Below are 24,284 nucleotides of genomic sequence, written 5' to 3'. Positions count from 1 at the left end.
GAACGATCGCTGGGTGTAGATGGCTGAAGAAACTGTTCCCTTCACAGGAGACTATAAATCCGAGCTGTTCCTGTATTCATGAACGGCCCATCGAAAGTGCACATGCTTTTTAATGTGGTATATTACCCATAGACTATATCAGTAATCTATAATCGCTGGATGGATAGGTAATTAATTGCGTTAAACTGAAACTAACGAGAAGAATCCAAAGCCGCAGTTGGTGTCACAACGGGTCACCGGAAAAAAAAAAAAAAAAGCAAGCGAGCAAGCAAGCAAACAAACAAACAAACAAGGCTAGTAAACAAACAACTGTATCGAGCATGCGCAGTATGATTTAGCACGATTTATGGTAATCACACAAACCACAGGATGTTGAAATATCAAGTTTTGGAAAAATAGTCTGACGGTTTCAGTTTCATTTGGCCGAGTGTAAGCAACTCATAAATTGGACGCCATGTCGTTACCCAGCGTACAGTGCGCTTATGATTTTAGCGTGTGCGCTTGGAGGGTTAGCGTGTACGCGCAGGCGTCCCAAAGGCACGGTGTTGCTTGACTTTTCTTTCTCTTAGAGGGAGAGAGAGAGGGTGAGAGAGAAATAATGATAATGATAATAATAATAATAATAATAATAATAATAATAATAATAATAATAATAATAATAATAATAGTGGCTACTTGTATAGCGCACAGGTCCACTTTTCAGCGCTCATGGCGCTTCAAAAATGAAAAGATATTTGTGACCCTGCACCACAAAACCAACAAAAAGTCGCCAGACATGGATATTTAGTTAAGGGCAGATTCTGACAGAGCATAACTCGGTTCAATTGGACTCCCCTAACCTACCTAAATATTGCAAAGAAAGCACACACTCTGGAAAGTGTGAACTGAGAAAAGAGGCTCTGAAGTACATGGTCTATTCAAGCGCTTAATCGTTACCAAGCCATGCTAGCTGTGCCATGAAAGGGACAAAACACAGGATGTAAACCACCCGAGCAACAACAATGAAGGGATTATCAGATTAAGCTGAAATTGAGCATGTTCTATTAACACATTCTGCCCATGAGTAATGCCAACTTTCAAAGCAGTAGCGCCATCCTTTCAAAGGTTATTAGACTTCAAAATGAAGAGTGTGCAAAGGATTTCAAGACATGAAAAGTGGCCTCTAAGAGATACCTAATCATTCTACTCCCCCCCCCCAAAAAAAAAGGGTCACTAAAGTTGTAGAAAAACTGATAAAAACACACTTTTCCACTCATGTCATGATACCAAACTGAAGATAATGTAGAAGAAGGATCCCTCTCTCAGAAAATATGAAAAAACTAAAGATTGACTCGGCTGACCCATCTCACCTTTTTGAGTCCTCACGCGAAATCAAGGGGTGCGACTTTTTGTTTGTTTTGTGATGCACGGTCACATATTATACATGTACATGCATACATGTTCAAATATGTTAACAAAGAAAAAATGGCAAACAAAAAACAAATATATACCAAATAAAGAATACAACATAAACCAATAAAAATTACAATATTGTCAATGACATTCAGCAATTACAGTCCTCAGTGTGAGAGGAACAGATAAGTTTTAAGTTTGGATTTGAATTACTCTGTAGATGGCAGTTCCCTTAGCTAAATAGTTAACTGATTCCACAAATTTTGGTCCCATAACGGAGGAGGCATGATCACCCCATCCATGTTTTACTCTGGGTGTTTGAAGTAACAATGCATCAGATGATGAACGCAGCCTTCGTGTCGGATTGTATTTTTGAACAGAATTACGGGGAAAAAAGGATGAATTGAATGATGTAGTAATAACAGAATCTTGAAAATAATCTTTCTTTTTTTTTTGCTATAGGTAACTATGTAGGGGGTAACCAATGTAAAGGGTGTAACCAATATAAAGGGGGTAACAAATGTATAATGTAAAGGGGGTAGGTTGGGGGAGGGACATTCTTTAATTCCATCCACGTTTAACGAAGCCAACAATCAATCATTTTTGCACATCCAAATAGACACAAGCACACAGGTATAATACCGTATAAATAAAAGGGAAGCTGTCTAAAGGGCATAATTCCTGAATATATAAATGATAGATTATTGCTGTAAAAATAAAAGAAGAATTCACAGTGAGTCGTATCGTAAACTGTCACTAGACTGTATGCTATAAGTATGTATATTGTATTTAGCAAGTTGTCCAGATAGGAACAAGAATATAAACTCACAATTCTAGCTGTGCACAGAGGATAGACGAATTCCAACAGTTATCAAGGTTTCGCACGTAAATAATCATCAATTACCATCCTATTTCGTCCCATATAATATCATGTATGAAACTGACATGAAGGCCTATAGTATGTTATTCAAAAGGAATACACTTATAGTACAATGTACAACATGAAAACGTCATCGGTATTAAAGTAAGTAATAAGATCTAAAATTGTTTAAAAATAGGTATCTAGGAAATGTATGGGAAATTATTATTTATTATATTTCAACAATAGATAGTAGAATTTTAACATTTTACCTGATATTGATCCTTGAACCTTACCCCTCCCATACTCCCACCCCCCCCCCCAAAAAAAAAAAATAATAAATGAATAAATACACCCGGTATCAGATACTTGTAAATGAATAAAATCACAAGAAAATCACGGTCAGGCAGTAAGTTTCGTTTGGAAATACATGGAAATACCTTCAGGAATTGCATATAGATATGAGGGAAATAGTGATGTTTTAAGAATTGAACCATTATATAAATGACTTTGACCTTTCACTTTGAGCGTGCTTATACAAAAGTTTATAAGCGAAAAACAAAACTTCGTCCACTCACACAAACATACATGTCAAGTTTCATTACCTCAAACGATGCCCACAAAATTGATTACGGAATGAAGGACAGACGGAAGGACGGTCGGACGGACGACCAAAACAAATGCCTCAGGCGACATTTTCGTATATCAAGGCGGAAACATACAAATGCGAATCAAAACTTGGATAGTCTGAAAGACGCCGCGAGGCTTCCAAAGAAAACAAATCATATAGTTTTCCCGTCGCACTCTGATTTTCCACTTTTTCCTTCGTTTCGGATCTGTCGGAAAGCGGTGCATCATTACACTTAAAGAGCCAGGTCGGTTTGCGCAACGCCATGCTGCGCAGAAAGGCATGACGAATCTTCAGTTTATGGCAGTAAGATATCAAAACGTCTTTCGTATTGTATCTTCTACTTCAATAAAGTTGACAACGGCAATGACAGTATCCCCACTGCACCATGACTGATATTCAGGGGAAGTCCCCAAGGCAAGCAATAATTAGCGCGCAGCTGCGCGTAATGAACAATGGGCACTGCGTGTGAGCTCTGCTCGCGCCCGCGTGATTGACTTTGGTAACGACATGGCGCCTGTAGGTCACGGGACCAGCTTTTGACCAATCACATGCTTCAAAGCACCTAAGCCGAAAACCGAGTTGGCCAGACTCTCTTAATATACGGCACTGGATAGATAGATAAATGAATATTTTTCCATATGCATATGTCTATCATGTTACCGCACAGACATTTTCATTAGTTTCGTGGCTAATCATGATAACAATATGAGAATGTCATCTTGACTGTAATACAAATTGATGCTGAGTAATTATAGGCCTAGTCTATATAAGGCCACACAGAGCAATATAGTACAATCATGTCTGTGTGTTGCTGTGTTCATATTCTGTGCGAAAACGATACACACACACACACACACACACACACACACACACACAAACACACGTACATACACACACACACACACACATATATATATATATATATATATATATATATATATATATATATATATATATGAGGGTCACAGTAATATCAGCAATCACCCCCCCCCTTTCCTGTGATGATTATACTCGCTCATTATATTATGTAGTATTTATATGTATGTTTATCTATTTGATTTCCTATCCACATATGCGCAGGATATAGCACAGGTAATCTAGTTGGATAGTATAGAGGTTTACTACACTGTGGTGTAAGGTCAGGAAGTAATTTGCATAATCATGGGATCACCCCCCCCCCCCCATAAGTGGAATCTCCCTGTGAGGGGTAAAGCGTGTCCTGAAGTTATTCAGAAGGGGCACTTCCTTTGACCATTCTTGAGAAGACGTCCAAGCTGGCAACGTCATTGTAATCAACCTGCTCCTGTGGCTGTAGCTATAGTCCAGTCCCTCATCCTTTGTACAAAGGTGAGAACATCTGTATGATGTGTCTTTACTATTGTATATTGATTAACATCATAATTTATGTGGTGTTCATTATATTACATATGATAATTTGAGAGTGTTTGGTTCTGCCAAATAATTAATGGATGAGGTGTTATTCACAAACGAGTGGTTACAGTAATGAGGATGGCATGTCAGTTGCCAATGAAGTGCATTAGCAACTAAGAATTTGTAGTTTTGTTTTCAATGATATATATGCTGTAGTGTTATTAATATGGAGTTGTTTGGGTTTTGGTTTAGTTTGAAATACTGCAACAAAGTGAAGTAATAAAGACACATTTTTTTGTTGTAACGGAAACAGAAAAATCATCTTTGGGCATTCCTTCTTTTCCCAGTCCTTATTAAATTGAACCAGGTGATTGATTTTGTCTAATCGAACCCGAGCTATTGTAGGTCAACACTGACTGGACGTGTCCAGCCGGTCACATATATATATATATATATATATATATATATATGATTATATTATATATATATATATATATATATATATATATATATGATTATATTATATATATATATATATATATATATATATATATGATTATATTATATATATATATATATATATATATACATCCGGTTAATACTACAAGCAAACAAATACCACAATAGAGTCATTCAATCGAAATTTTTTGAAATGATTCTTGATATATTTCAATAATGCACTCTCACGTGTCAAACGAAAATACTTTGTAACTTTGCAACTCATGGCTTATACACAGCACTTCAATATTTGACGTATGATTAGTGACTGAAGGTTAATGGTAACAATTTGTAAATGTCTGTACAATATTGGCCGATTTCAATTATCTGTTACATTAATCATATCATTATCATCATGACTCGTATACAATTATCTGCAGTCTTCTCTTCTCAAATCTTACATATAATTATGTTCATAATGTACACTTCACCGAAATTTGCATTTAGTCACCAACGAAGGTTGTAAGTATATGATAACTTATTCTTTAAGAAATGCACATAAAACCAGTATGCTTCATACTTTATTTCCTGCAAGATAGCATACATTGCAATTAAAAAGAGATCTCTTCTAAAAGAAAATAAAGTACCATTTTACTCTGTATGCATATCATTCTGCAGGATGGCCGCTGTGAAAAAGGAAAAAAGAACATATAAAGAAGAGTCAAACAGTAACAATAAATTGCGTCAGTATAAAAGAGTTAGGAGTAGAATAGCACGTGTTAGTAAACTATTTTTTTTTCTGAACAAATGTTCAATGAGATGATCTTTTAAAGTCACAGTAAATTAACACACACACACACACACACACACAATCAAACAAACAAACAAAAAACAAACAAAATGACCAATTTGTGAGGTGACATACGAATGGAAGCGGTCCAAATACAAAAACTGTATATTCTTATGCACACTTTGCTTTTAACATTCCAGTAATAAATTTATGTAAATTATATGAAGAGACCATGGCTGTTGGTCCAGCTGATCTAGCCGACATACTTTTATACAAAGAAAGCAAAAACGGATTTCTCGAAATTTTTTTTTTTGTTATCTTTTAATTTTTTTAACAAAAAACTTGATTTCAAAAGAGAAAGTTTGCCTGAGGAAACGATGTCTACATACAATAGCAACAGTTCAGTGGAGAATTTTAGACCAAGCCAAATAATGTTTGGTTAGGTTTGAAAGCAGACAGAGAATAACTAAAAAAGATTTTCTCGTATGAAGTGTTAAGAAAATCTTGAATTTTCAATTGAATATTTAATGTGTTAATACGTAGTTCTCTGCATTTCTATCTCTCAAAACAATTTCTCCTTGCTTGAACTCCGTCTAACAGGTTTACACTCCAGTCTGTCATGTGTGACAGAGGGTGTCAACACATTCCGTCAATTCTTTCACAAATCGTACAAATTTACGAAAATCATGATTTTCTATGAATTTGTGTCAAACTCGCGTAAGATATTGAGCAAGAGGTCAGAGTAAAATCATCACTATAAACAGCCATTGCCTGAACTTACAATGAAGACGCAATGACGTATTGTGCAACATGCTGACACTTCAGATGCGAGTTTCTTCACTTTGTCTCCCTCTACAAATTAAATTTGTTAAGATCGCAACTGCTGATCTGAAAATTAACAAACATGTCGGAAAAAAGGAACCAGTGGGACTCGAACCTGTCATCTACTGCTTTCCGGGCAGCGACACTACCAGCAGGCTGTCCCTGGTTGCCGGTAGTGACACGATGAACATGGAACAAATACCCAAGCTCCGAAATACCCAAGCTGGTTCCTTTTTTCCGACATGTTTGCGATCTTAACAAATTTAATTTGTAGAGGGAGACAAAGTGAAGAAACTCGCATCTGAACCTTCACCCCTCTGAAGAATATCTTTCTTTCATGCTGACACTTATTTGGTAAACTTTGTCTAATTCTTTAGGGGTAATATTGATAGCCTTTAAAGAACAAGTAAGAAGAAAACGAAATAAAAGTTGTGAGGCATGAATATACCGGTGAAGAACATAGATAAGGTGATTACTAAACTTTACTCGTTTCTTCGGATGCTAATAACAGCATATTGATGGTCCCTTTTATCAGGCTGACAAGCATTATGATATAGTCAAATGTTATATTCCAATGATGACGTAAGTATTTGATGACATATCAGGAATAATGCCCATCATATGCAAAGTGCAGGAATAAGAGGATTACAATGCGCTTAAATGAAATGTTTGCAGCTGCACACATTTTGGACGGACAATAAAGAGTGCAAGTATTGCAAATTATAATTACTAGGAAAATTGCACAGGAAATAGGATATGACACAAATTCCAAGTCGACATACAAAAAAAAAAAAAAAAAATATACAAATGCAATCAATCAATCCAAGAAATGAAGTATGCAAAGTAACTGCGAACACGCCATTTGCATTTATTATATTAGAGCAAAATAGTTGTCTCTGCATTTTAGTGAAAGTGCTTTGGGTGCACAGTCGTTAAAAAAACAAACAAACAAACAAACAAACTTGTTTTATATCATTAGAAATCCGAGGTAAGGTTTTATCCACCTACGATACAATGATATACTGTAGTTCAGTCAATTTTAACGCCATCAAGACAATTATGTTGGATAGACCAGACAAGTACATCGATGTAGAGTTGCTTCACTGTGCGACTGATGACTTGTCTCGTCAGCTCCGTTTGGTTTCCATGTCAAGAAGCTTCGTACTTCCTCGTCTTGTTGTATACGGAATACTGTATACGGTATACATTTATACACTTTGATGCGAGTCTCGTTGGCAGAGATTAGTTTCGAGGAGCATTACCGAGTCCAAGGTTCGTCTTGTATGTCCCAAACGTATACTTCTGCGATTCTGATAGGGCGATATAATAACATGAAAGGAGGAAATGAGTTATACTTCCAGCGAATAGATGTATTATTATTGTCATGAACAATAAACATGTTTGTTTCTCGCAGATAAGATAAAAAGCGACAACAAGAGTGAGATTTAAAAAATGAACCGTTTTGGCAAGCCTCTCCGTAATGTACAGATCGACTTGTCTCCTACCCAGGATGAAAGGTTCATGAATGTTTACAAAATATTTCTCTAAGACATGCTACTTATAATTATAGCCACTGTCATGGATGGGTTATGATGGGTTATATCTTCACCTCATTCACCCCCAGGAAAAACCGTCAAGAAGTAAATTGTATCCTATTACAAGCTTGAGTCTCATGTTGTGAATATTAGTGGACGTTAAATTCAAAGTTTAACTCGTTATGTTGTGCTGCATGGAGTACATACATTACATGTAATCAAGAAAGAAAAAAAAAACGAATATAGAGTTAATGAGTTGACAATAATATTATAGATCAGTGTATTCATCTTTTCTCACTTGAGACTGGCTTTTTCTCTTCCAACCAGAACTTGAAACCTTCCTTGGCGTGTTGGTTGTACACATTGCTTCTCCATGACCGTCTAGATGACTGCTGTCCTAGCTCTGGTGATGAGTACACGTAGGGATTGTCTGAATAGTGCGACGGCTCGTGGCTGCGGGAAACTATAGTTTGATAAATGAGAAAGCAACCGTTTTTTTTTTCATTATCATTCTATTACAAAATAATGATAGTATAAGACATGGGGTGCGCTTATTATTTTCCACGTCATTGTAGGCTGCCGTAACGAGTCATGAAATACTATCTGATTTCATTACGTATCAGTCTTAAAAGCGCTGTAAATGATGATGATAAGAAGGTAGATAGGATGAGTAATAATAACCGTCTATGTATTTATGTGTGTATAGAACTACTACACCTACTCATAAAAGAAATGATAACGATGAGTATGATACTGCTACTGCTACCACTAAACGATAATAATAATGACGATAATAATAATGATAATAATAATAACAATAATGATGATGATGATAATAATAATACTAATACTAATAATAATGATAATAACAATTATCTCCTCGAGTTTAACAAGGGCTATTCCCAGGAATGCGTGTTTCGTCTGCGCAGTCTAAATGGAAATATAGTTAATTTACCATCTTAAAAATGGTATTTAAGAAGATTTATCATAATTATGATGTCTCAAGCTAGCATGAGAAAAGAAAGAGAGCTTAAAAGTACCTGTATTATTGATTAGTATACTCACTAAATGGAAATCAGAACAGAAGAGAAGCTATCGTCCCCATATCTAAAATTTATTCTTCAACTGATTTCTTCACAAAGCTGTAAATTGTGTCTACGTCTATATTCTTCATAAACTGGTCATCATCAAATAAAGTAGGCCCCCCCCCAAAAAAAAAAAAAAAAAACTGAAAGGAAACATAAAAGGTTAAGAAGTGTCAAATTATGTTAGAAAGAGCTAGAGGTCCTATTTTTTAAACTCACCGTATGCTGTCAGCCCTTCACCAACCGATCCCGCCCAGGGTGATCTAAGAGGCACTGGTTTGACATGAGATGCCTGACGGGGAGCCGCCCCGTAGCGAACGATTCCCGAGCTGAAGCCAGAGTACAGAGGGGGAAGCTGATGTAGACAACACAGAATATATAATCATTATCATATATGCATGCAAGAAGACAAGAAACAAAGAAACATACTATTATAAATAAATATATATATATATATATATATATATATATATATATATATATATATGTATATATGTATACACATTGTAGTTGCTCCGCGTATTGGTAGTACTAGAAATACCAATAATAATAATGTCACAATAGAGGAATGCATTAAATGCCAATTGCCTTGATTTCGATACAAAATAAATATATATAAATATATATATATATATATATATATATATATATATATATATATACATATATATACATATATATACATATATATATACATACATATATATATATATATATATATATATATATATATATATATATATATATATATATATATACATGTGTGTCGGCCTATATCGAGTCTCAATCAGTGACTTGGGCAAGGACAAAAAAAAAAACTTGGTACATAGCCTATAAACTTTACTACAGTGGACTTCCGTTATAACGAAGTCCTGATTTACTAGAGTATTTCGTTATCTCGAAATTTCGTTATAACCGAACAAGCAGTCAATAACAAACATAGAGCCGATTATATGCGGCCTGAATTTTTACTTCGTTGTAACCGGAATTTCGTTATAACCATGTTCGTTATAATGGGTGTGCACTGTATATCTCATTTACATTACATTGCTCATTTTAATGTACTTAGTACATGTCGTTCCGGTTTTAGAATATAAAAGAAAATTCCTGAGAGAACTTTATTCATATGATTACCCTATGACTTCGAACATGGTTTATCATCCTAATGTTTCGCTGGCGAAATGATGAGACATCCATAAATATGTCAGTCAACCAATATTGAAAACACCGCAAATAAAACATCGCAAATCTCTTGCAGCTTTTGGAGGGTATGACGACTTTATCTTACTGAATTTAAACTTGTAGACAATGTGAAAGAGGTAAGAAAAATCATCTCTGCAGATGTCTTTTTGATATGTCTTTCCATACATAGCATGTTAAATTGAGCACGTCAAATTACCATCTCAGCCGCTACCACATTCCCATGCATATACTCTCATTATGATAGTCATCATCAGCTTTTCATTATAGTAGCCGTCTACCAAGTGTGTCTCATTAACAGTCACCATCTGACACCGGGAGCGAATAGGTACCCCATGAGCTGGGTATCGTCTCACCGTTCTTAGCTGCTTGGCGTAAGCTGCCTGTGGGATTCGAATCTCTTGGATCTCTACGCCCTCTGCGATCCACCGTGGTATGTTGCCATATACCAACCTGTGTCATGGTGAAATTCAAACGAGATCAACGGTAACTGCGTGAGAAAATGTCAGGAATAACTGACCAACCAAAAAAAAAAAAAAAAAAAAAAAAAAATGGCATGAACTCCAAATTGGCTCTTTGCTTTTGAAGAGATCAGCAGTGTTGTTGCTTGTTTGTTTACTGTGAAACTGTCAATGAAACGTTCCACGTAGATCTCTGAAAGGAGAAAAAATAATGAAATTGGTTAATATACTCATACAGTACCCTGCTTGCTACTCTTCCATGTCTGATCGGTTCTCTCATTGTTTACAATATATCATTTGAGACATGAGGAGATATTGCACTTTGCGACCAAAACAAAGTGTAGTGTCGGGTGTTTAGAGGAATAGATATAAAGAACATTTTAACTCTTTGTAAATTTACACTCTTGTTCTGTCACGTGGCTGCAATGAAACTCAATAATTCTTATAATTAGAAAAGTGCTTTCATTTCTCTTGTAGGGTAGAATGGACGATTCTCACGCTATAACTTTTTGAGATTGTTCAATTTTTGTTGATCATTATTACCAACGTTAGATGTTGCCATTGTGATGACAATGTTTTACAGTTGCAGAAAGTGGTGTTGGGATAAATCTTTTGATGTCAAACTTCCAAACGCCACATCCAAGTCTTGACAGGTTGAACCTCTCACAAAGATTCTTGAAATCTTGGAGAATTGCTTTTATTATGAGTGAAAAGGCAAACTTCTGGTGATCAAGAGACCCGTTGACTCACACTTAGTTCAAAGTTCATACACATTCTCGTACAGCCATAAAGACTATAATTAGGCCTATAGTGATGACAGTTTCTAGAAGTTCTCGACCTTATTTGCATTTTGTCAGTATCGCGGTAGTAAAATGTTGTCATGCCAACGCTATGCAGGTGAGATCTGTTTTCTGTAGAACCGCGCACCGTTTCCGCGTGGAAATTGAGTGTTTCCTATCGCACAGCCCATTCCCTACAGTTGGCCTGGATACAGCTCTGAGGAAAAACAGAGTGGCGCCGCTTCTCTCGCATTGTACTAACTAATGTATTACATCGTTCTTGAGCTTCGACCTTCCACATGAGGGTCACTCATTGTGAAGTATATTTCCTACTCTACAGTCAAAAAGGATATAAAGACGACAGATCACATTATTGTCCAACCCTTACAAAAAATGATGCAGCTAAACGCGTTTAAACTAGTAATGGTTTCTGCTTCTGAACGCCTGTCCCCGCGTCTACGAGTATCAACAAAGCGACCACCACTTGGCCCCTTCTCTACAGTGTTTTTGTCTCCCTCCCTTGCATAGGGGGGCATTTGCAATGGGGCTAAGAAGCGTTAGATCGGGCATATCCTTTTCAGCTCATTGTCTCCTAAGTATTGACTCACATTCTTAGCATGGCCATGCCTGGCTGCAGTTTATTCATAAGCGTTGAGGAAGCGAGGAGCGGATCAACTAATCAATAGAGCTTACCAGTCCCTGCTGCTAGTATTCACTTCCACGTTAAAGTAAAGATTTCCAGTAGGAATGAATCCCTCCTTGATGTAGGCCCTATTCCACACACATGGTTTATCCAGGGAGGTGGAAGAGTCTCTTCCACCTCCCTGGTTTATCTCCAGGCAGACCTGCTCGCAAATTTATTCGAGTCTTTCATATTCTGAAGATTTATGTTCAACAATCTCACTCGTTATATTACGTAATAAACAAAGTAGACGGCGTCGAGAGTTTTACTTAAGTTCTCGGTAGAATCCATCTCAAGTCAGGTTTTGCCAGTGCAACGAAATCAACATGCTCTACTGGCTGTATGTGAAATAGATATGTGTAACTATAAGCACGCTAGTTGAATAGATTGTTTATAGTATCCAGATTAATCGCTTATTTCCCTTTTAGCAATACCCATTTCAATGTCTACGTGTAGAGACAAGCAATCACCAACAACATAACATTCAACTTGAAATTTTAAGCGAAGAGAACGCAGCAGAAATATGACCCATATTCCACTATTCGCTTAGCCTTATAACAGACCTGACGATATCTATGAGAATTGAAAAGTTTAATCTCCAAATACAACGCTACATTCACCTGCCATAAATAATGAATTTCTTTAAGCACGTTTCACGTTTGTTTCACTTACAATCGGAATTGTTTTCGGCTGTCATTAACCTTTTACCTTTCAGGCTGGTAAACCCAAAGTTAACTTGCATTAATACACATCCTTCTTTTCATCGATGGAAAAATACAGTTAATGAATTTTTGAAGTTTTATTGTTCAAAGAAGCAAAGCATTGAGTGGCGCAAACTAACAAAAAATGACCATAGGCTTCTTTTACACACCATAATCTGCCTTTTCCCCTTCACAATTACAATTTATATTTTGTTTCGTATCTTTTTGTTTTCTTTGTTTTCGATCAGGAAAGAAACGAACTCTACCGTCGCATTTTACGTTGCCTTGTTTATTTGCATTTTTGACGAAATTCTTTTTTTTTTAATCTTTAAGATTTCAGAAGTATAGAATATTATCCAATCATGATTGTGAAATGCAATCTATCTTGTTTACTCCTGACATATCTTCTTTCAGTATTTACTGACATTCCGGCATGTCCCTTAACTCGGTGAATTAAATCGAAATTGGATTAAATTGAACTGACTTTTAACATGTTGGAAGACAACGTGCAAAAACATTATGTGATCTTATATTACAATGCTGTACTTGCATTATTTCATCCAAGATGCAGAAACGCCGGTTTTTATACTACATCCGCAAAACATTATCACTGTTTACCTTTACATTTCTTTATAAGTGTGTTGCGATTCGTCGTAGGTATTCTTGCACATGAAACATTAACTGTGTTAATGATATGCTCCATCGGTATGACTGAAACTGCCTCCCTCCAGCGGAGCAGCTGAACTTGTGCATAGAAATCTCTTGACCCCTTCACCTCACACCATTTTCCCTACTGATCAGATCACTCAAACTCGTTTTGCTGTAACTGAGATCATGAACTTAACGTTGTTTTCACTGCCTCGAGAAATGCTAGGGGTGACAGAGAAAAGAAACAGAAAGAGAGAGGGGAGAGAGAGAGGGGAGGAAGAAAGAAAAAAAGAGAGAAAGAGACAGACAAAGTAGCATAAAGAAAAATGGAAAGGTCGAAATGTGAGCAGGTCAAATGGAGTCCATAAGAGGCAACACAGAGAGTAGTTTCAGGTAGATATCCATAATTATTTTTAGAAGCATGTCATCGATAACAACGTATAAACAAAATCAACCTAAATATTGGATCACACTAAAATTAACTAACCTTCAATATTATACATTCCAAAATATTCTCAACAAATATTTTGTTTATACGTTGTTGTCATTGACTGTGTAGATCCTGAAGAAGGTCATTTCGCCCGACTTGAATAAAGGGGTGCAACCCAACATCAGCCACGTCTATGTGCAAGTTTTGCTGCCAATTATTTTAACTGTCCTTGCACCGCCCCGCCATGTTGTGGTTAAGTCCTTTGCTGTCACTACATATATGTATATATATATATATATATATATATATATATATATATATATACATACACATATTAAATCATTAATTTTAATTGAAATTTTACTGACATTTGTCGATGTGATCTAATTCTTGGTTTAACATGTCTGAGTATGACGACATACAATGTTTATCACGATAATGTACGAAAAAGCGTCGTCCCAGTTGTTCCATATTTAGTTGCTGGGTATTTATGGGTGAGTTCAGTAGTTTACGATCTCGTCAATGTTTAGACTTCATCCTATCAAGTTATCCGAAGGACTTTAAACAAATTTAACCGTGAAGAACAAAGATTTCTCGGCGACAGACAGATAAATAGGTACACATACAGTTCCGAAAATTGGCGTCATTCGCCCATTACACGAGCAACTTCAGTACACATTGTGTATACAAAGATCGTTCATTGCCGTTTGATTTTACTTGACATCGCTGAAATAAACGTAAGAACAAAGTGATGACATGACATGCAGGAATGCACTTCAAATGCATCATCAGAACAAATCTATGAATTCTATTCTATTCTAATGAAACTTTATGAAAGTGTAACATTTTAGGTTGTTTATCTCGCAACTAATAAACACCATTAATAATGTAATTAATTGAATTCTTGAAAGACATTTCAGACCAGGCAGGAAAATTTTAAACCCTGGAAACATGAATGACAGAGTTCGACCTACCTCTCGTCTAGAGTTAGTGGGTTAGAGTTCTGAATCTTCACTCTCGGGATTGCCATGCCGGTCGTCATTGTCGGAGTTCTCTTATTTCTCACCACTACAGAGATGCAATGTTCGGTAACCTTCAGTCAATATCCGCAATGCTTGTTTCTCGATAAGAGTTCTTCGTTTGTCAGGTTTTCGCCATTTAATAATGGAAGGATACATTACACTAGCAAAAGCTCGATCAGCAGAAGACGCTCCCATACATAGAACAGATCACGAATCAGAACAGATGTAGGGGGTCATAGGACATCCCCCACGTTGTTGCTTTTTATCGACGTGATCTGTGCGGGAGAGAATTACCGCTTCAGTGGTCGCAGACGACAACTGACGGCACTCCCTCCCTCGCAAACCGCTTCTCTCGTTACCAGGCAACAACTCTAGGCGTGTATGTACAGTCGTTACTCTGTGATGATTACCGAGAGTAAACTTCGATATTGTCAAAACTGCCACCCCCCCCCCAAAAAAAAAAAAAGAAAAAAAAAAAAAGAAGTGAAATGGATTTATCATTGTGTCAGTGCCCTTGGACATTGTGGAAAATTAGAAAAGAATTGTTTCATGAAATGACGTCCACATGAAACGCCAATCAGCATAACAGCTATGACATTAAATTGTTCCTTGAAGTAGCGGTATGGGTACTACATGTACAAACAAACACTACTCGTCAAACTTCTGGAAGATAAATCGTTTATTGTAAAGTGCACACCAACAGGACGCAGTAAGAAGACAAGAGAAAATAATCTTTTGACAACAGAATCTCACATAGCCTTGTGATCAATGACTACAAACAAGTGTCTTGTCTTCATATATATATATATATATATAAATCTATTAATGTAAGAGATTTTACACAATACTGTAGTATATTTAGTCATCTTATCTGCTCGAAAACGTCCAATGACAACCTTATTTCAAACCCGGGTATTCCAATTCATACAATGGAAGGCTGATCTTAGCAAGTCCTGATATATGACTTATATAACAAAACCAACAAGAACAGTAGAGAGATGTACCTCATCTGGTAGTAAACCCCACAGGGGTCACATGGCTACAGAAGATAATGACAAGGATGTTGCCAACGATAGCGATAATCATGGTGACGCCATAATGCTTCTTTGCGAAAAACATAATTTTACGAAATTTTGCAGAATTAAACGGCAAGATAAACAAAACTATACATGTTTATAATGTGAAATAAATCTCTTACCGAGAAGACACATTACAATTGTGAAGCTAAGTTAAAAAAAAAAAAAAAACAAACACAACACTATGGCCTGTATGGAGTGTTACCCCATATGACTCAGGCTATTGTTAACTGAACAGAAATTAGTATGTGCAAATGCTATGCAAATTGCAGTACACAATGTCTTGTATATTATGTAATATATTGCACATGTTTTCACTGTTCTTGTAGTGAGGTATCTGTAATTGGTGAGTGTATTGCTGTATTTTGTATACCTTCGCTAAGACATCATATATATCTGCTTCAGTAAACTGTGACACGAGTTTGTTTTGTGTTTTGCGTGTGAGTTGTGTTGCCTATACTTATGCCAGGTGACAGCATTTATATAGGCAGTGCATGTTACACTGTTTATTGGCATAATAAAGAGTGAACACACATGCCCGTATAATATGCACACATATTATAGAGAGAAAGAGCCGCTTTCACATGTTCAAAACATGAATATGGTTCATGAAATCCTTTCAAGTTAAATATGAAACGGCTCTCTCTTTCTATTGATTAACTTATAGAAAACATTCATTTCCAAGAATAAGTATGTTATGTCTTTCATACGCATATTTCTGTAATACTTTATCAGGATATTAATACTGCACAATTATCATCGGACGGTACAGATTTTGATTCGTCTGTCACATTTTTTGCTTGAGAATTTGATGTAATACATGGGATTTACACATTTTTGTTTTCAACAGTACTGGTTGAATATCCTAAATCAGGCAATTGGCATAATGGAAATGGTATGTTAATTGGATCTTTAATATAATCGCCATCATTTTAATAGATATTACTGTTTTACTACAATATTTCTTGTAAAAAATTGTTCCTTTACCATATTGCAATAATCACCTGAAAGACATTGTACGTACAATTCTCAAACAAGATCTCCCCCAAACTGGCCAAAATAATTAAAGGCAATTAAAAGCAAGTTTTAACATTCACTCACACAAGTTAATACACAAATCCATGTTTTCAATGATTCGATTGTTCAGTGAATGACATACATTTGATCTCAAATAATGGTAATTATGACCAAGCAAAGTGATCAAAGAATACACACGATTCTGATACCATCATGGGGGTCAAGAGCAATGAAAAGTCTAAAATCTATTCCAACCCAAGACCATTCTTTGATTGGTCACTCCTCGTGGACATTTTGTCGGCAGGACATTACATTTGTCGGTGTAGTATTCGGTCTGCAGAAATGATCTCATTTTATAGTAATAAAGTTTTAAAAATGGCTGGTAATCACGCTACAAAACAAATAAAGCAGTGAGAAATACAATTACTGTGATGACAAATAACCCTTTTTTGCCAAAGTATCTCTGTGCTAAATGTAAAGATAATTGATAATTAGGCGACCTGACCAGAGGATCTACGCAGACAGTGGGAGAGGAATGCCCATTTCTTCGAATACTTTCCTGACTCCTGACAGTAGATGGCGCATGTCATCTGGGAATAAGTGACCAATGTTTCCGATGCGGAAACAATTTGCCTGAGTCACTTTTCCTGGATATATCACCAAATCTGAAAAGAAAGCAGCACAAAATATAACGATAAACCATATAATAGTATTTTATAATAAACAAAGAAAGACTAGGCAAAAGTGAAAGATGAAGATGACACAAGACCAAACAGGCACAAATGAGTAGCACGGATGGCAGTTAGAGTGATTCCAAACTTCCTATTCTTGCTTCGTTCAATTATTTTTGATTACATATCGAATTTTGCTTTGGTGTTCCTACGCACATGGCATTGTAACATGTCATTATGATAATGACTGTCGCAACTTAGATTGGCTTGATTTTCATCAATGGCTATAGCATACAATCAGAATATCCAAAGTACAAAACAACACGTAAACAAGAAAAAAAAAAAACACCCGAAATATTAAGATAGATCATATTTAAAATTGAAATGGTTAATATTATGTAGAATTCTAATTTAAATATTACTTAAATATGTAATCTCAAACACATTCAGTTAGTAAAAAAACAAATCATTTGTTAAGGTGAAACAAAAAACACGTTTATATAGATTCGTTATCATGACGGTAACGTTTGTGATTATCATTCTTGTTTAGTAACTACTTCTATCATTAAGCCGATATTTTCATATAAAAAAGCGGCGATCGTGCAATAACAAACGACAGAATTTTATAAAACACCGTAATCATGGTAATTAATGTTTTCGGTGCATACAAGAGGGTCATCAGGTTTAATTTTACTGAACTATGGTGAACATTTCTATATACAAGTATCCTTTTCCCAACACATTCGAAATAAAGACAAAAAGATTCGAATTTCTATAAGAATGATATATAAGGTACATCAATCTAACAGTATACAAATATTCTATGGCAATGTACACGGATCAGAATTTCATTACTCTTTTTAGCCTTTTTTATGGTACATGTATGTTCCAAATACAAACGCTTACAGATCCACGCAAGTATAACTGGAGATCACCAGGACATTTTATCTATTCCCGAAGATTTGAATTATCTTTTGATACATAATGATGTTTATATTGTTTCTGAGGTGAGGTGATAATCAGAGATTATGTTACGTCTTCTGGAAACCTTGTCTGTCTGGGTGAAGACACAGTTTTCAAATAATACCACCCTTAGTTGAGAACAGAAATAGATAATACTTCGGAAGCGGAACCCGCCTTAAGCTTACTTAACGTGTTGGAATTATGACGAGTTCAAAACCTGCCTTGCAATCACAATAAACACGTTTTTGCTTCTCTTCGACCGCTTGGAAGAAAATGGAGTAACATGTTAAATCTCATCTACCGTCTCTTGCTTTGTGAACCAAAAAGTGAATGTTTAAGAACAGTTCAGTCATTTGATTTCTTCGATTGCTACTCCCTCTACAGGCATGCGTAACATGCAGTGCGAATAAGTGTAACACACACAGTTAAACTCGATTACAACTGTTTTCGTACATCATACAGGCCGTGTTTGCCGTTGTTTTTTTTTATGGATTTATGCAGACTTAAACTAATCAGTGAAGATGTCTCTCCTCTTAATGTGCATTGCGTTTTTCTTCTGGTTTCTTCTCCTGTGATCAAATTCAAAGCTCGGTCTAAAACCTAATCATAGGGAAATATCATCAAAAGTTTAATTTCTCGGTCTCGATCACTATCATAGTCGGGTAGGCATTCTTGTAATGTTAGATGCGACTTGCGTGATTTGCGGTAGTCTCCTCTTTGTTATCAACCAAGGTCAGATGATTACAAGGGTAATAATTGCAATTGTGTCTGTCTTCATGCCGAATGAATCAATTATTGTTTTGTTGTTAGTCCTGTCTGTCGAGATAACAAAAAAAAAAAAAATCCATGCAGAAATAGTGCACAGCAAAGAGGTGTGAATCGTCCTGAGGGGTGACTCCATTAGAAAAATTTCTATTTCAAATGCACTTTTATACCATCACAATATCCGACGTTTCAGATAACTTATTACAGGTTACTCGATAACTCCACAGGGTCGGCTTACCCATGTCACTAAGTTTCCTGTACATATCTTGGAAGTCAAAGTTTGGGTGGGTAGGGTAGTGGTAGGATGTAATGATGCAACCTTCATGAGTTTCGTCAAGGAATTCTCGGAATCCAAGTTCCCTCATCCCATCCCTCAGAATCCTCCGGTTCTCTTGATATCTAATCCATGAAAGATATCATCAAAGATATCAGATCTCATTTGAGATATAAGATATCATTCGAGATGTAAGATATCATACAGGTAAGAATCAGTCAGATTGCGTCATTCTGGCATTAGCTAGTATCATTGGCAAGTTTTAAATTCAGTCACGTGCAATCATTAAAAGCAAAGAAATCAAACAAGCACGGGCAAACCCGGAAACAAGCAAGTGAGTGATTGAATCTTTCTGACATGTTCTTATAATTATGTCATCCAATTTTATCTTCTCCTCTTTTTTTTTTTAACAGAAAGTATTCACCTTTGCATCTATTGATGGTCATCCAGCCAATAACAGGAGTGCTAACTTATTGCCGAGCAATATATGGGCCACACACACAATTTTCTTTTGTGGCAAAGAGAGAGAGAGAGAGAGAGAGAGGGAGAGAAAGAGAGGGAGAGGTGGGGAAAGAAAACAAGAACATTTAAAATCAGAATCTACAAACATGTCAGACCTACTAACCCCCCCCCCCCCCAGAATTTTTCTGATTCATCTCATAGGAACAATTACCCTGGTAGAAGACTCCTTTATCGCCCCTCCCCACATTAGATATTCCGTTACCCGAGTAAGGTTGCTTAAATCACTGTTGTTCTGTAATAGGTAAAAAAGGAATCCTTTGAAGAGCTTATTTGTAAATTTTCAAACCCTAAATAGAGAATTTCAGTAGACTTTTTGTTCTGAATACCGCTTCAATCTGCCTTGAACTCCTCCCTCTTGCTCAAGTTCCAACAAGGCTTGATGGAAGGCTAGTATGGTGTGGGTCGGAGGAGTGAACCGGAACTGGCCGGTGCGTTCGAAGGTCTCCCACTGATCAAACAGATCCAGACTGAGACTTCGTGAGCGGCCTGAGCAAACCAAAGTGCAAGGAGAAAACGAGAGGTGGAAAAGGAGATGAAAAGGAGGAAAGAAATGGAGCCGCATGATTAGAATAGTTGAGAGTAAAACGAAAGACAGAGATGAGGAGGACATTAACGAAGTAAAAATCGTCAGACAGAGCAAAGGTATCACAAGATGTTAACGGAATGAATAGAAGAAGGCAAAAGTTGAGGTGAAAACAATAGTAGTTAAAACGATTGTTGTCGAATGTAGAAATGTCAACAAGGTGACATGAGACGCACTGAGTATCTTTCCACATCTGAGAGAAACCAAAGACATGCAAGGTGCAGCTAAGATGAACAAACTGAAAGTAAGTAATGTATATCTCCGGATAGTTCTGACCATCTTTTGATAGCGACTGTTTTCTCTTTACTAATGTTAATAAAACATTGTAATGTACTTACACTTGTTATTTCCAGGACTTAACACTTAGTGAGAATGCCTTTCCATAGAATAAAACGGGGTGAATTTCATGCAACTTCGAATGAAGCGGAAGGATATATATATATATATATATTTTTTTTTTTCTCGTTTGCTTCTCAGCAACTGACCTTGACATTTCTTGAGGGCGCCCTTCCGTATGATGGCAAGTCCAAAGCCTGGCACACCTTCCAGACACTTGTTAGCAGAGCTAACGAGGAAGTCAATATGAGACTCCTCAAACGGGATGGGAATGGCGCCAAAGCTGCTCATAGCATCCACGATAAACGTGGCGTCTGCTCATTCATGCGGAAAAGAAAAATGAGACCGAATTTCATTCCCTGTTCCGTTCTTGATAGAAAAAAGGGGATGCACGAGAAATCGCTTTTCTCCACTGCATAAGATTTCATTTCTTTTCCTCTATTTCACATCATTTGGAAGGCTCTAACATAGCACGTTAATACAGAACCGAGGAATAAACCAATAATCAAAGACCACGAGACTGAACCTCGGATGATTGTTGGTATTTTGTTATATTGATATTGATTTTAGAGTATGTTTAGACTTTGTTTCGTTTTTTTTTTTTTTTTTTTTATATATTCATATCACCTCTATGTTTGATTTGATTTTGTTTCGTTCTGTATCTTTGATTTGTTCTGTTTATGTCAAATATTTTGTTTAATGCCTCTCTGAAAAACAGCCTCTTGGCTGATTGAGGGCTTTTAACCCCGTGATTGAATAAAATAAATAAACAAACAAACAAACAAACAAACCCGCATGTTCTTAACTTAGCTCCTTCTGGAGCTGAGTTAAGAACATGCGTTTCATAAGCAACCACTACTCCCGTGGTTGCTTATGAAACATGCATGTGAAACGAATCATTACAGAGAGAGAGAAAAAAAAAACACTCATCAAATTTTGACAATTATTCCTCAATAGTCATTGCTGATTCTAAAACAAATTAAAGATTGTTATATTTTATTACCAATGTAGTATTTTCAACGCGTGTAGAAGAGCAATTCATTGTTTTTCCTCCATATGGGCTATTTTGATTCTTGAGTATAATGATATTGATAGATATGCCATAAAAAGGATTACTGGATTTACCTGGACAGTATTGTTTGACCAGTCTGCCAATAGCTGTGATAGGATTGATCACTCCAGACGTAGTTTCACAGTGGACAATGGCTACAGTGGTCCATTCTCTTCCCTCCTTCAGTCTTTCCTCCACACGATATGGACTAATCTTCTCATTTTCAGGAAACTCCATGACCTCGACGTCTTTGTCGGGTATTCCAAAAGTTTTGACGATCTTTATCATCCGCTTGCCGTAAGCTCCGTTGACGAGAAGCAAAATCTTTTGACGAAGACCAATTATTGATACAGTGCGCAAGTAATCTTACTGATTTCAGAGTTCATTAATAGAATGTCACTCTAATAGTCTTTCAGACAAGACTGCCTACTTATCATCAGCCAAGTTTTCCACATAGCAGTTTTTGGATTCAATAGGTAAAAGAATATCAGATACGGGCTTCTATACCATCAACTCCTGACCCCCCCCCCCCCCCACCAAAACACACCTACACATTCCCACTAAAAAAAAAAAAAAAAAGTTCCGTGGCTTCTGTTAGTAACATACACCTTTAACTCTTCATCCTATGACATTATGAAAACACAAACTGATGTGACAAACACTATGTTGATATACGAAAAGTAAAATGTAGCTTCATTATAAAAGTTTTTACACTAAATGCTAAACGCGTAGACATTTTTCAGAGACATACTCGTGGGTTTTCTCGTGGAATACTTGTCGTTAGAGCGGCCTCTACGCTGAACGTTCCACTTCCCTGCATCAGAATGCTTGTGTGAGTATCGCCAGACACACCTGGAAGGAAAGATGTAGAAGGAACGTGGTGCACATCGTGATTGATATGTTGGTGTTACGTGTAGTAGGATTGATGAGTTATCTAGTAGTCAAAATAACCACTGAAATTGATAAAAGGCAACAGGAACCAATCATGCAACAGACTGTTACAATCTTTGATGTGGTGATGTCATGGTGACTGATTGTGAAAGATCTCTATTATGCTACAATAATGTGAATCATAAGTTGAAAAAAATAAATGACTTTTTAAAAACATATTTCCATACCTCACTGATAGCATTTTGTTGGTATTCCACTTACCTGCTATCCGAAGGAGACTCGCTCGCACAGACTTTAAGAGCTGGATGAACACCGTATCTCTGGACCCCACATCACGTAGCATGGCTTCTTTGGTAGAGAGACTCACCCCGAGAGGTCCCGGAGTAAACAGTCTCTTGTATCTCCACTCGCCATCTTCATGGATGGCTATAGAAGATATGACAGCATTACAAAGTGAAATATAATATTTATACAATAATATACAATAAAAATATTGTATTATAAATTGATTCGTGTGCGATATGAAAAGTATAACTTTAACCTGAAGGTTGCAGTAATGTACTTTGGAAAGTATTATATTCCCAAATATGACATTGGTATTTGTGGCGCACACATATTCATTTATTGTATGGCTTTGTATCATTTACGGCCAAAAACCCACACCCACTCCACTCCTCCAGCCCTCCATAATACAAAACAGAGAAAATATTATTGGAGAATAGAAAGAGGCACATAAGCATGCAGGAAGAGAAATTTCATCCTACACGAGTGTACACGATACATCTTTTCCCAGATCTTAGTCAATAGCAGTGCTTAGGGTTTGCAATAAGAATGGGAGGGAGGGGGGTATATAGCTGTCAAAGTTTGGTCTAGTAGTATTATGAAGGCCTTTAAGTGACAGCAAGAAGACGAAGTAATATCTCACCTTCTCGCATCCGAGAAGGTGAGATATGACATCTCATATCTCGACATTTTGGGTGATGAGAAGGTGAGTTACGATATCTCGTTTTCTCTACCTTCTCTCGTCCGAGAAGGTAAGAAGGAGACTTGTGAGATCTCATCTTTTCCATTTCTCAAGTCCGGAAACCGACTATATGAAAACTCGCCTCAGGCCTGAGAAGTCGAGTGAATCTCGGATCTCGGTTTCTCGCCTTTTTGGACTCGAAAAGACCGGCTCTTAAAAAAGAAGAAGTAGAAGAAGAAGAAGAAAAAAAAAAAACTTAGCAGGCACGTTAACCATGGCCTATTGCGTAGATTGAGTGGATGCATGAGATCCGCACACTCCCAGG

At 36.6% G+C, this 24,284-nt stretch overlaps 2 protein-coding genes across 2 annotated transcripts; both read right to left on the bottom strand.

Annotated features, from left to right (window-relative positions):
* Positions 1 to 7,522: 7,522 nt before the first annotated feature.
* Positions 7,523 to 14,866, bottom strand: LOC140246037 (uncharacterized). The gene is made up of 5 exons (XM_072325488.1): positions 14,799 to 14,866; positions 10,480 to 10,576; positions 9,143 to 9,278; positions 8,137 to 8,301; positions 7,523 to 7,613 (listed from the first exon to the last, which is right to left on the bottom strand). Exons 1-5 carry the CDS (start codon positions 14,864 to 14,866, stop codon positions 7,546 to 7,548), a joined length of 534 nt encoding a protein of 177 aa, XP_072181589.1. The 3' UTR covers positions 7,523 to 7,545.
* Positions 14,867 to 17,429: 2,563 nt separating this feature from the next.
* Positions 17,430 to 23,930, bottom strand: LOC140232659 (2-aminoethylphosphonate--pyruvate transaminase-like). The gene is made up of 8 exons (XM_072312767.1): positions 23,921 to 23,930; positions 23,257 to 23,421; positions 22,856 to 22,956; positions 22,179 to 22,428; positions 21,203 to 21,367; positions 20,461 to 20,620; positions 19,577 to 19,737; positions 17,430 to 17,604 (listed from the first exon to the last, which is right to left on the bottom strand). Exons 1-8 carry the CDS (start codon positions 23,928 to 23,930, stop codon positions 17,453 to 17,455), a joined length of 1,164 nt encoding a protein of 387 aa, XP_072168868.1. The 3' UTR covers positions 17,430 to 17,452.
* Between the last annotated feature and the right edge of the window lie 354 nt (positions 23,931 to 24,284).

This window comes from Diadema setosum, chromosome 1 (assembly GCF_964275005.1).
Source record: "Diadema setosum chromosome 1, eeDiaSeto1, whole genome shotgun sequence".
Classification (NCBI taxonomy): domain Eukaryota; kingdom Metazoa; phylum Echinodermata; class Echinoidea; order Diadematoida; family Diadematidae; genus Diadema; species Diadema setosum.
Note: the sequence above shows the minus strand (reverse complement) of the source record. Positions and strands in the feature narration are given on the sequence as shown.

Bases quoted from the DNA above. Each gene is read 5' to 3' on its own strand.
- LOC140246037 (XM_072325488.1), bottom strand. From the start codon at position 14,866: ATGACGACCGGCATGGCAATCCCGAGAGTGAAGATTCAGAACTCTAAC. The intron at 10,577-14,798 runs GTAGGTCGAACT...ACCATGACACAG, and splicing joins CCACTAACTCTAGACGAGAG to GTTGGTATATGGCAACATAC. The intron at 7,614-8,136 runs GTGAGAAAAGAT...TCGCCCTATCAG, and splicing joins AGAGAAAAAGCCAGTCTCAA to AATCGCAGAAGTATACGTTT.
- LOC140232659 (XM_072312767.1), bottom strand. The intron at 21,368-22,178 runs GTAAATCCAGTA...ATGAATGAGCAG, and splicing joins GGTCAAACAATACTGTCCAG to ACGCCACGTTTATCGTGGAT. The intron at 20,621-21,202 runs GTCAGTTGCTGA...TGGTTTGCTCAG, and splicing joins CGCCCTCAAGAAATGTCAAG to GCCGCTCACGAAGTCTCAGT.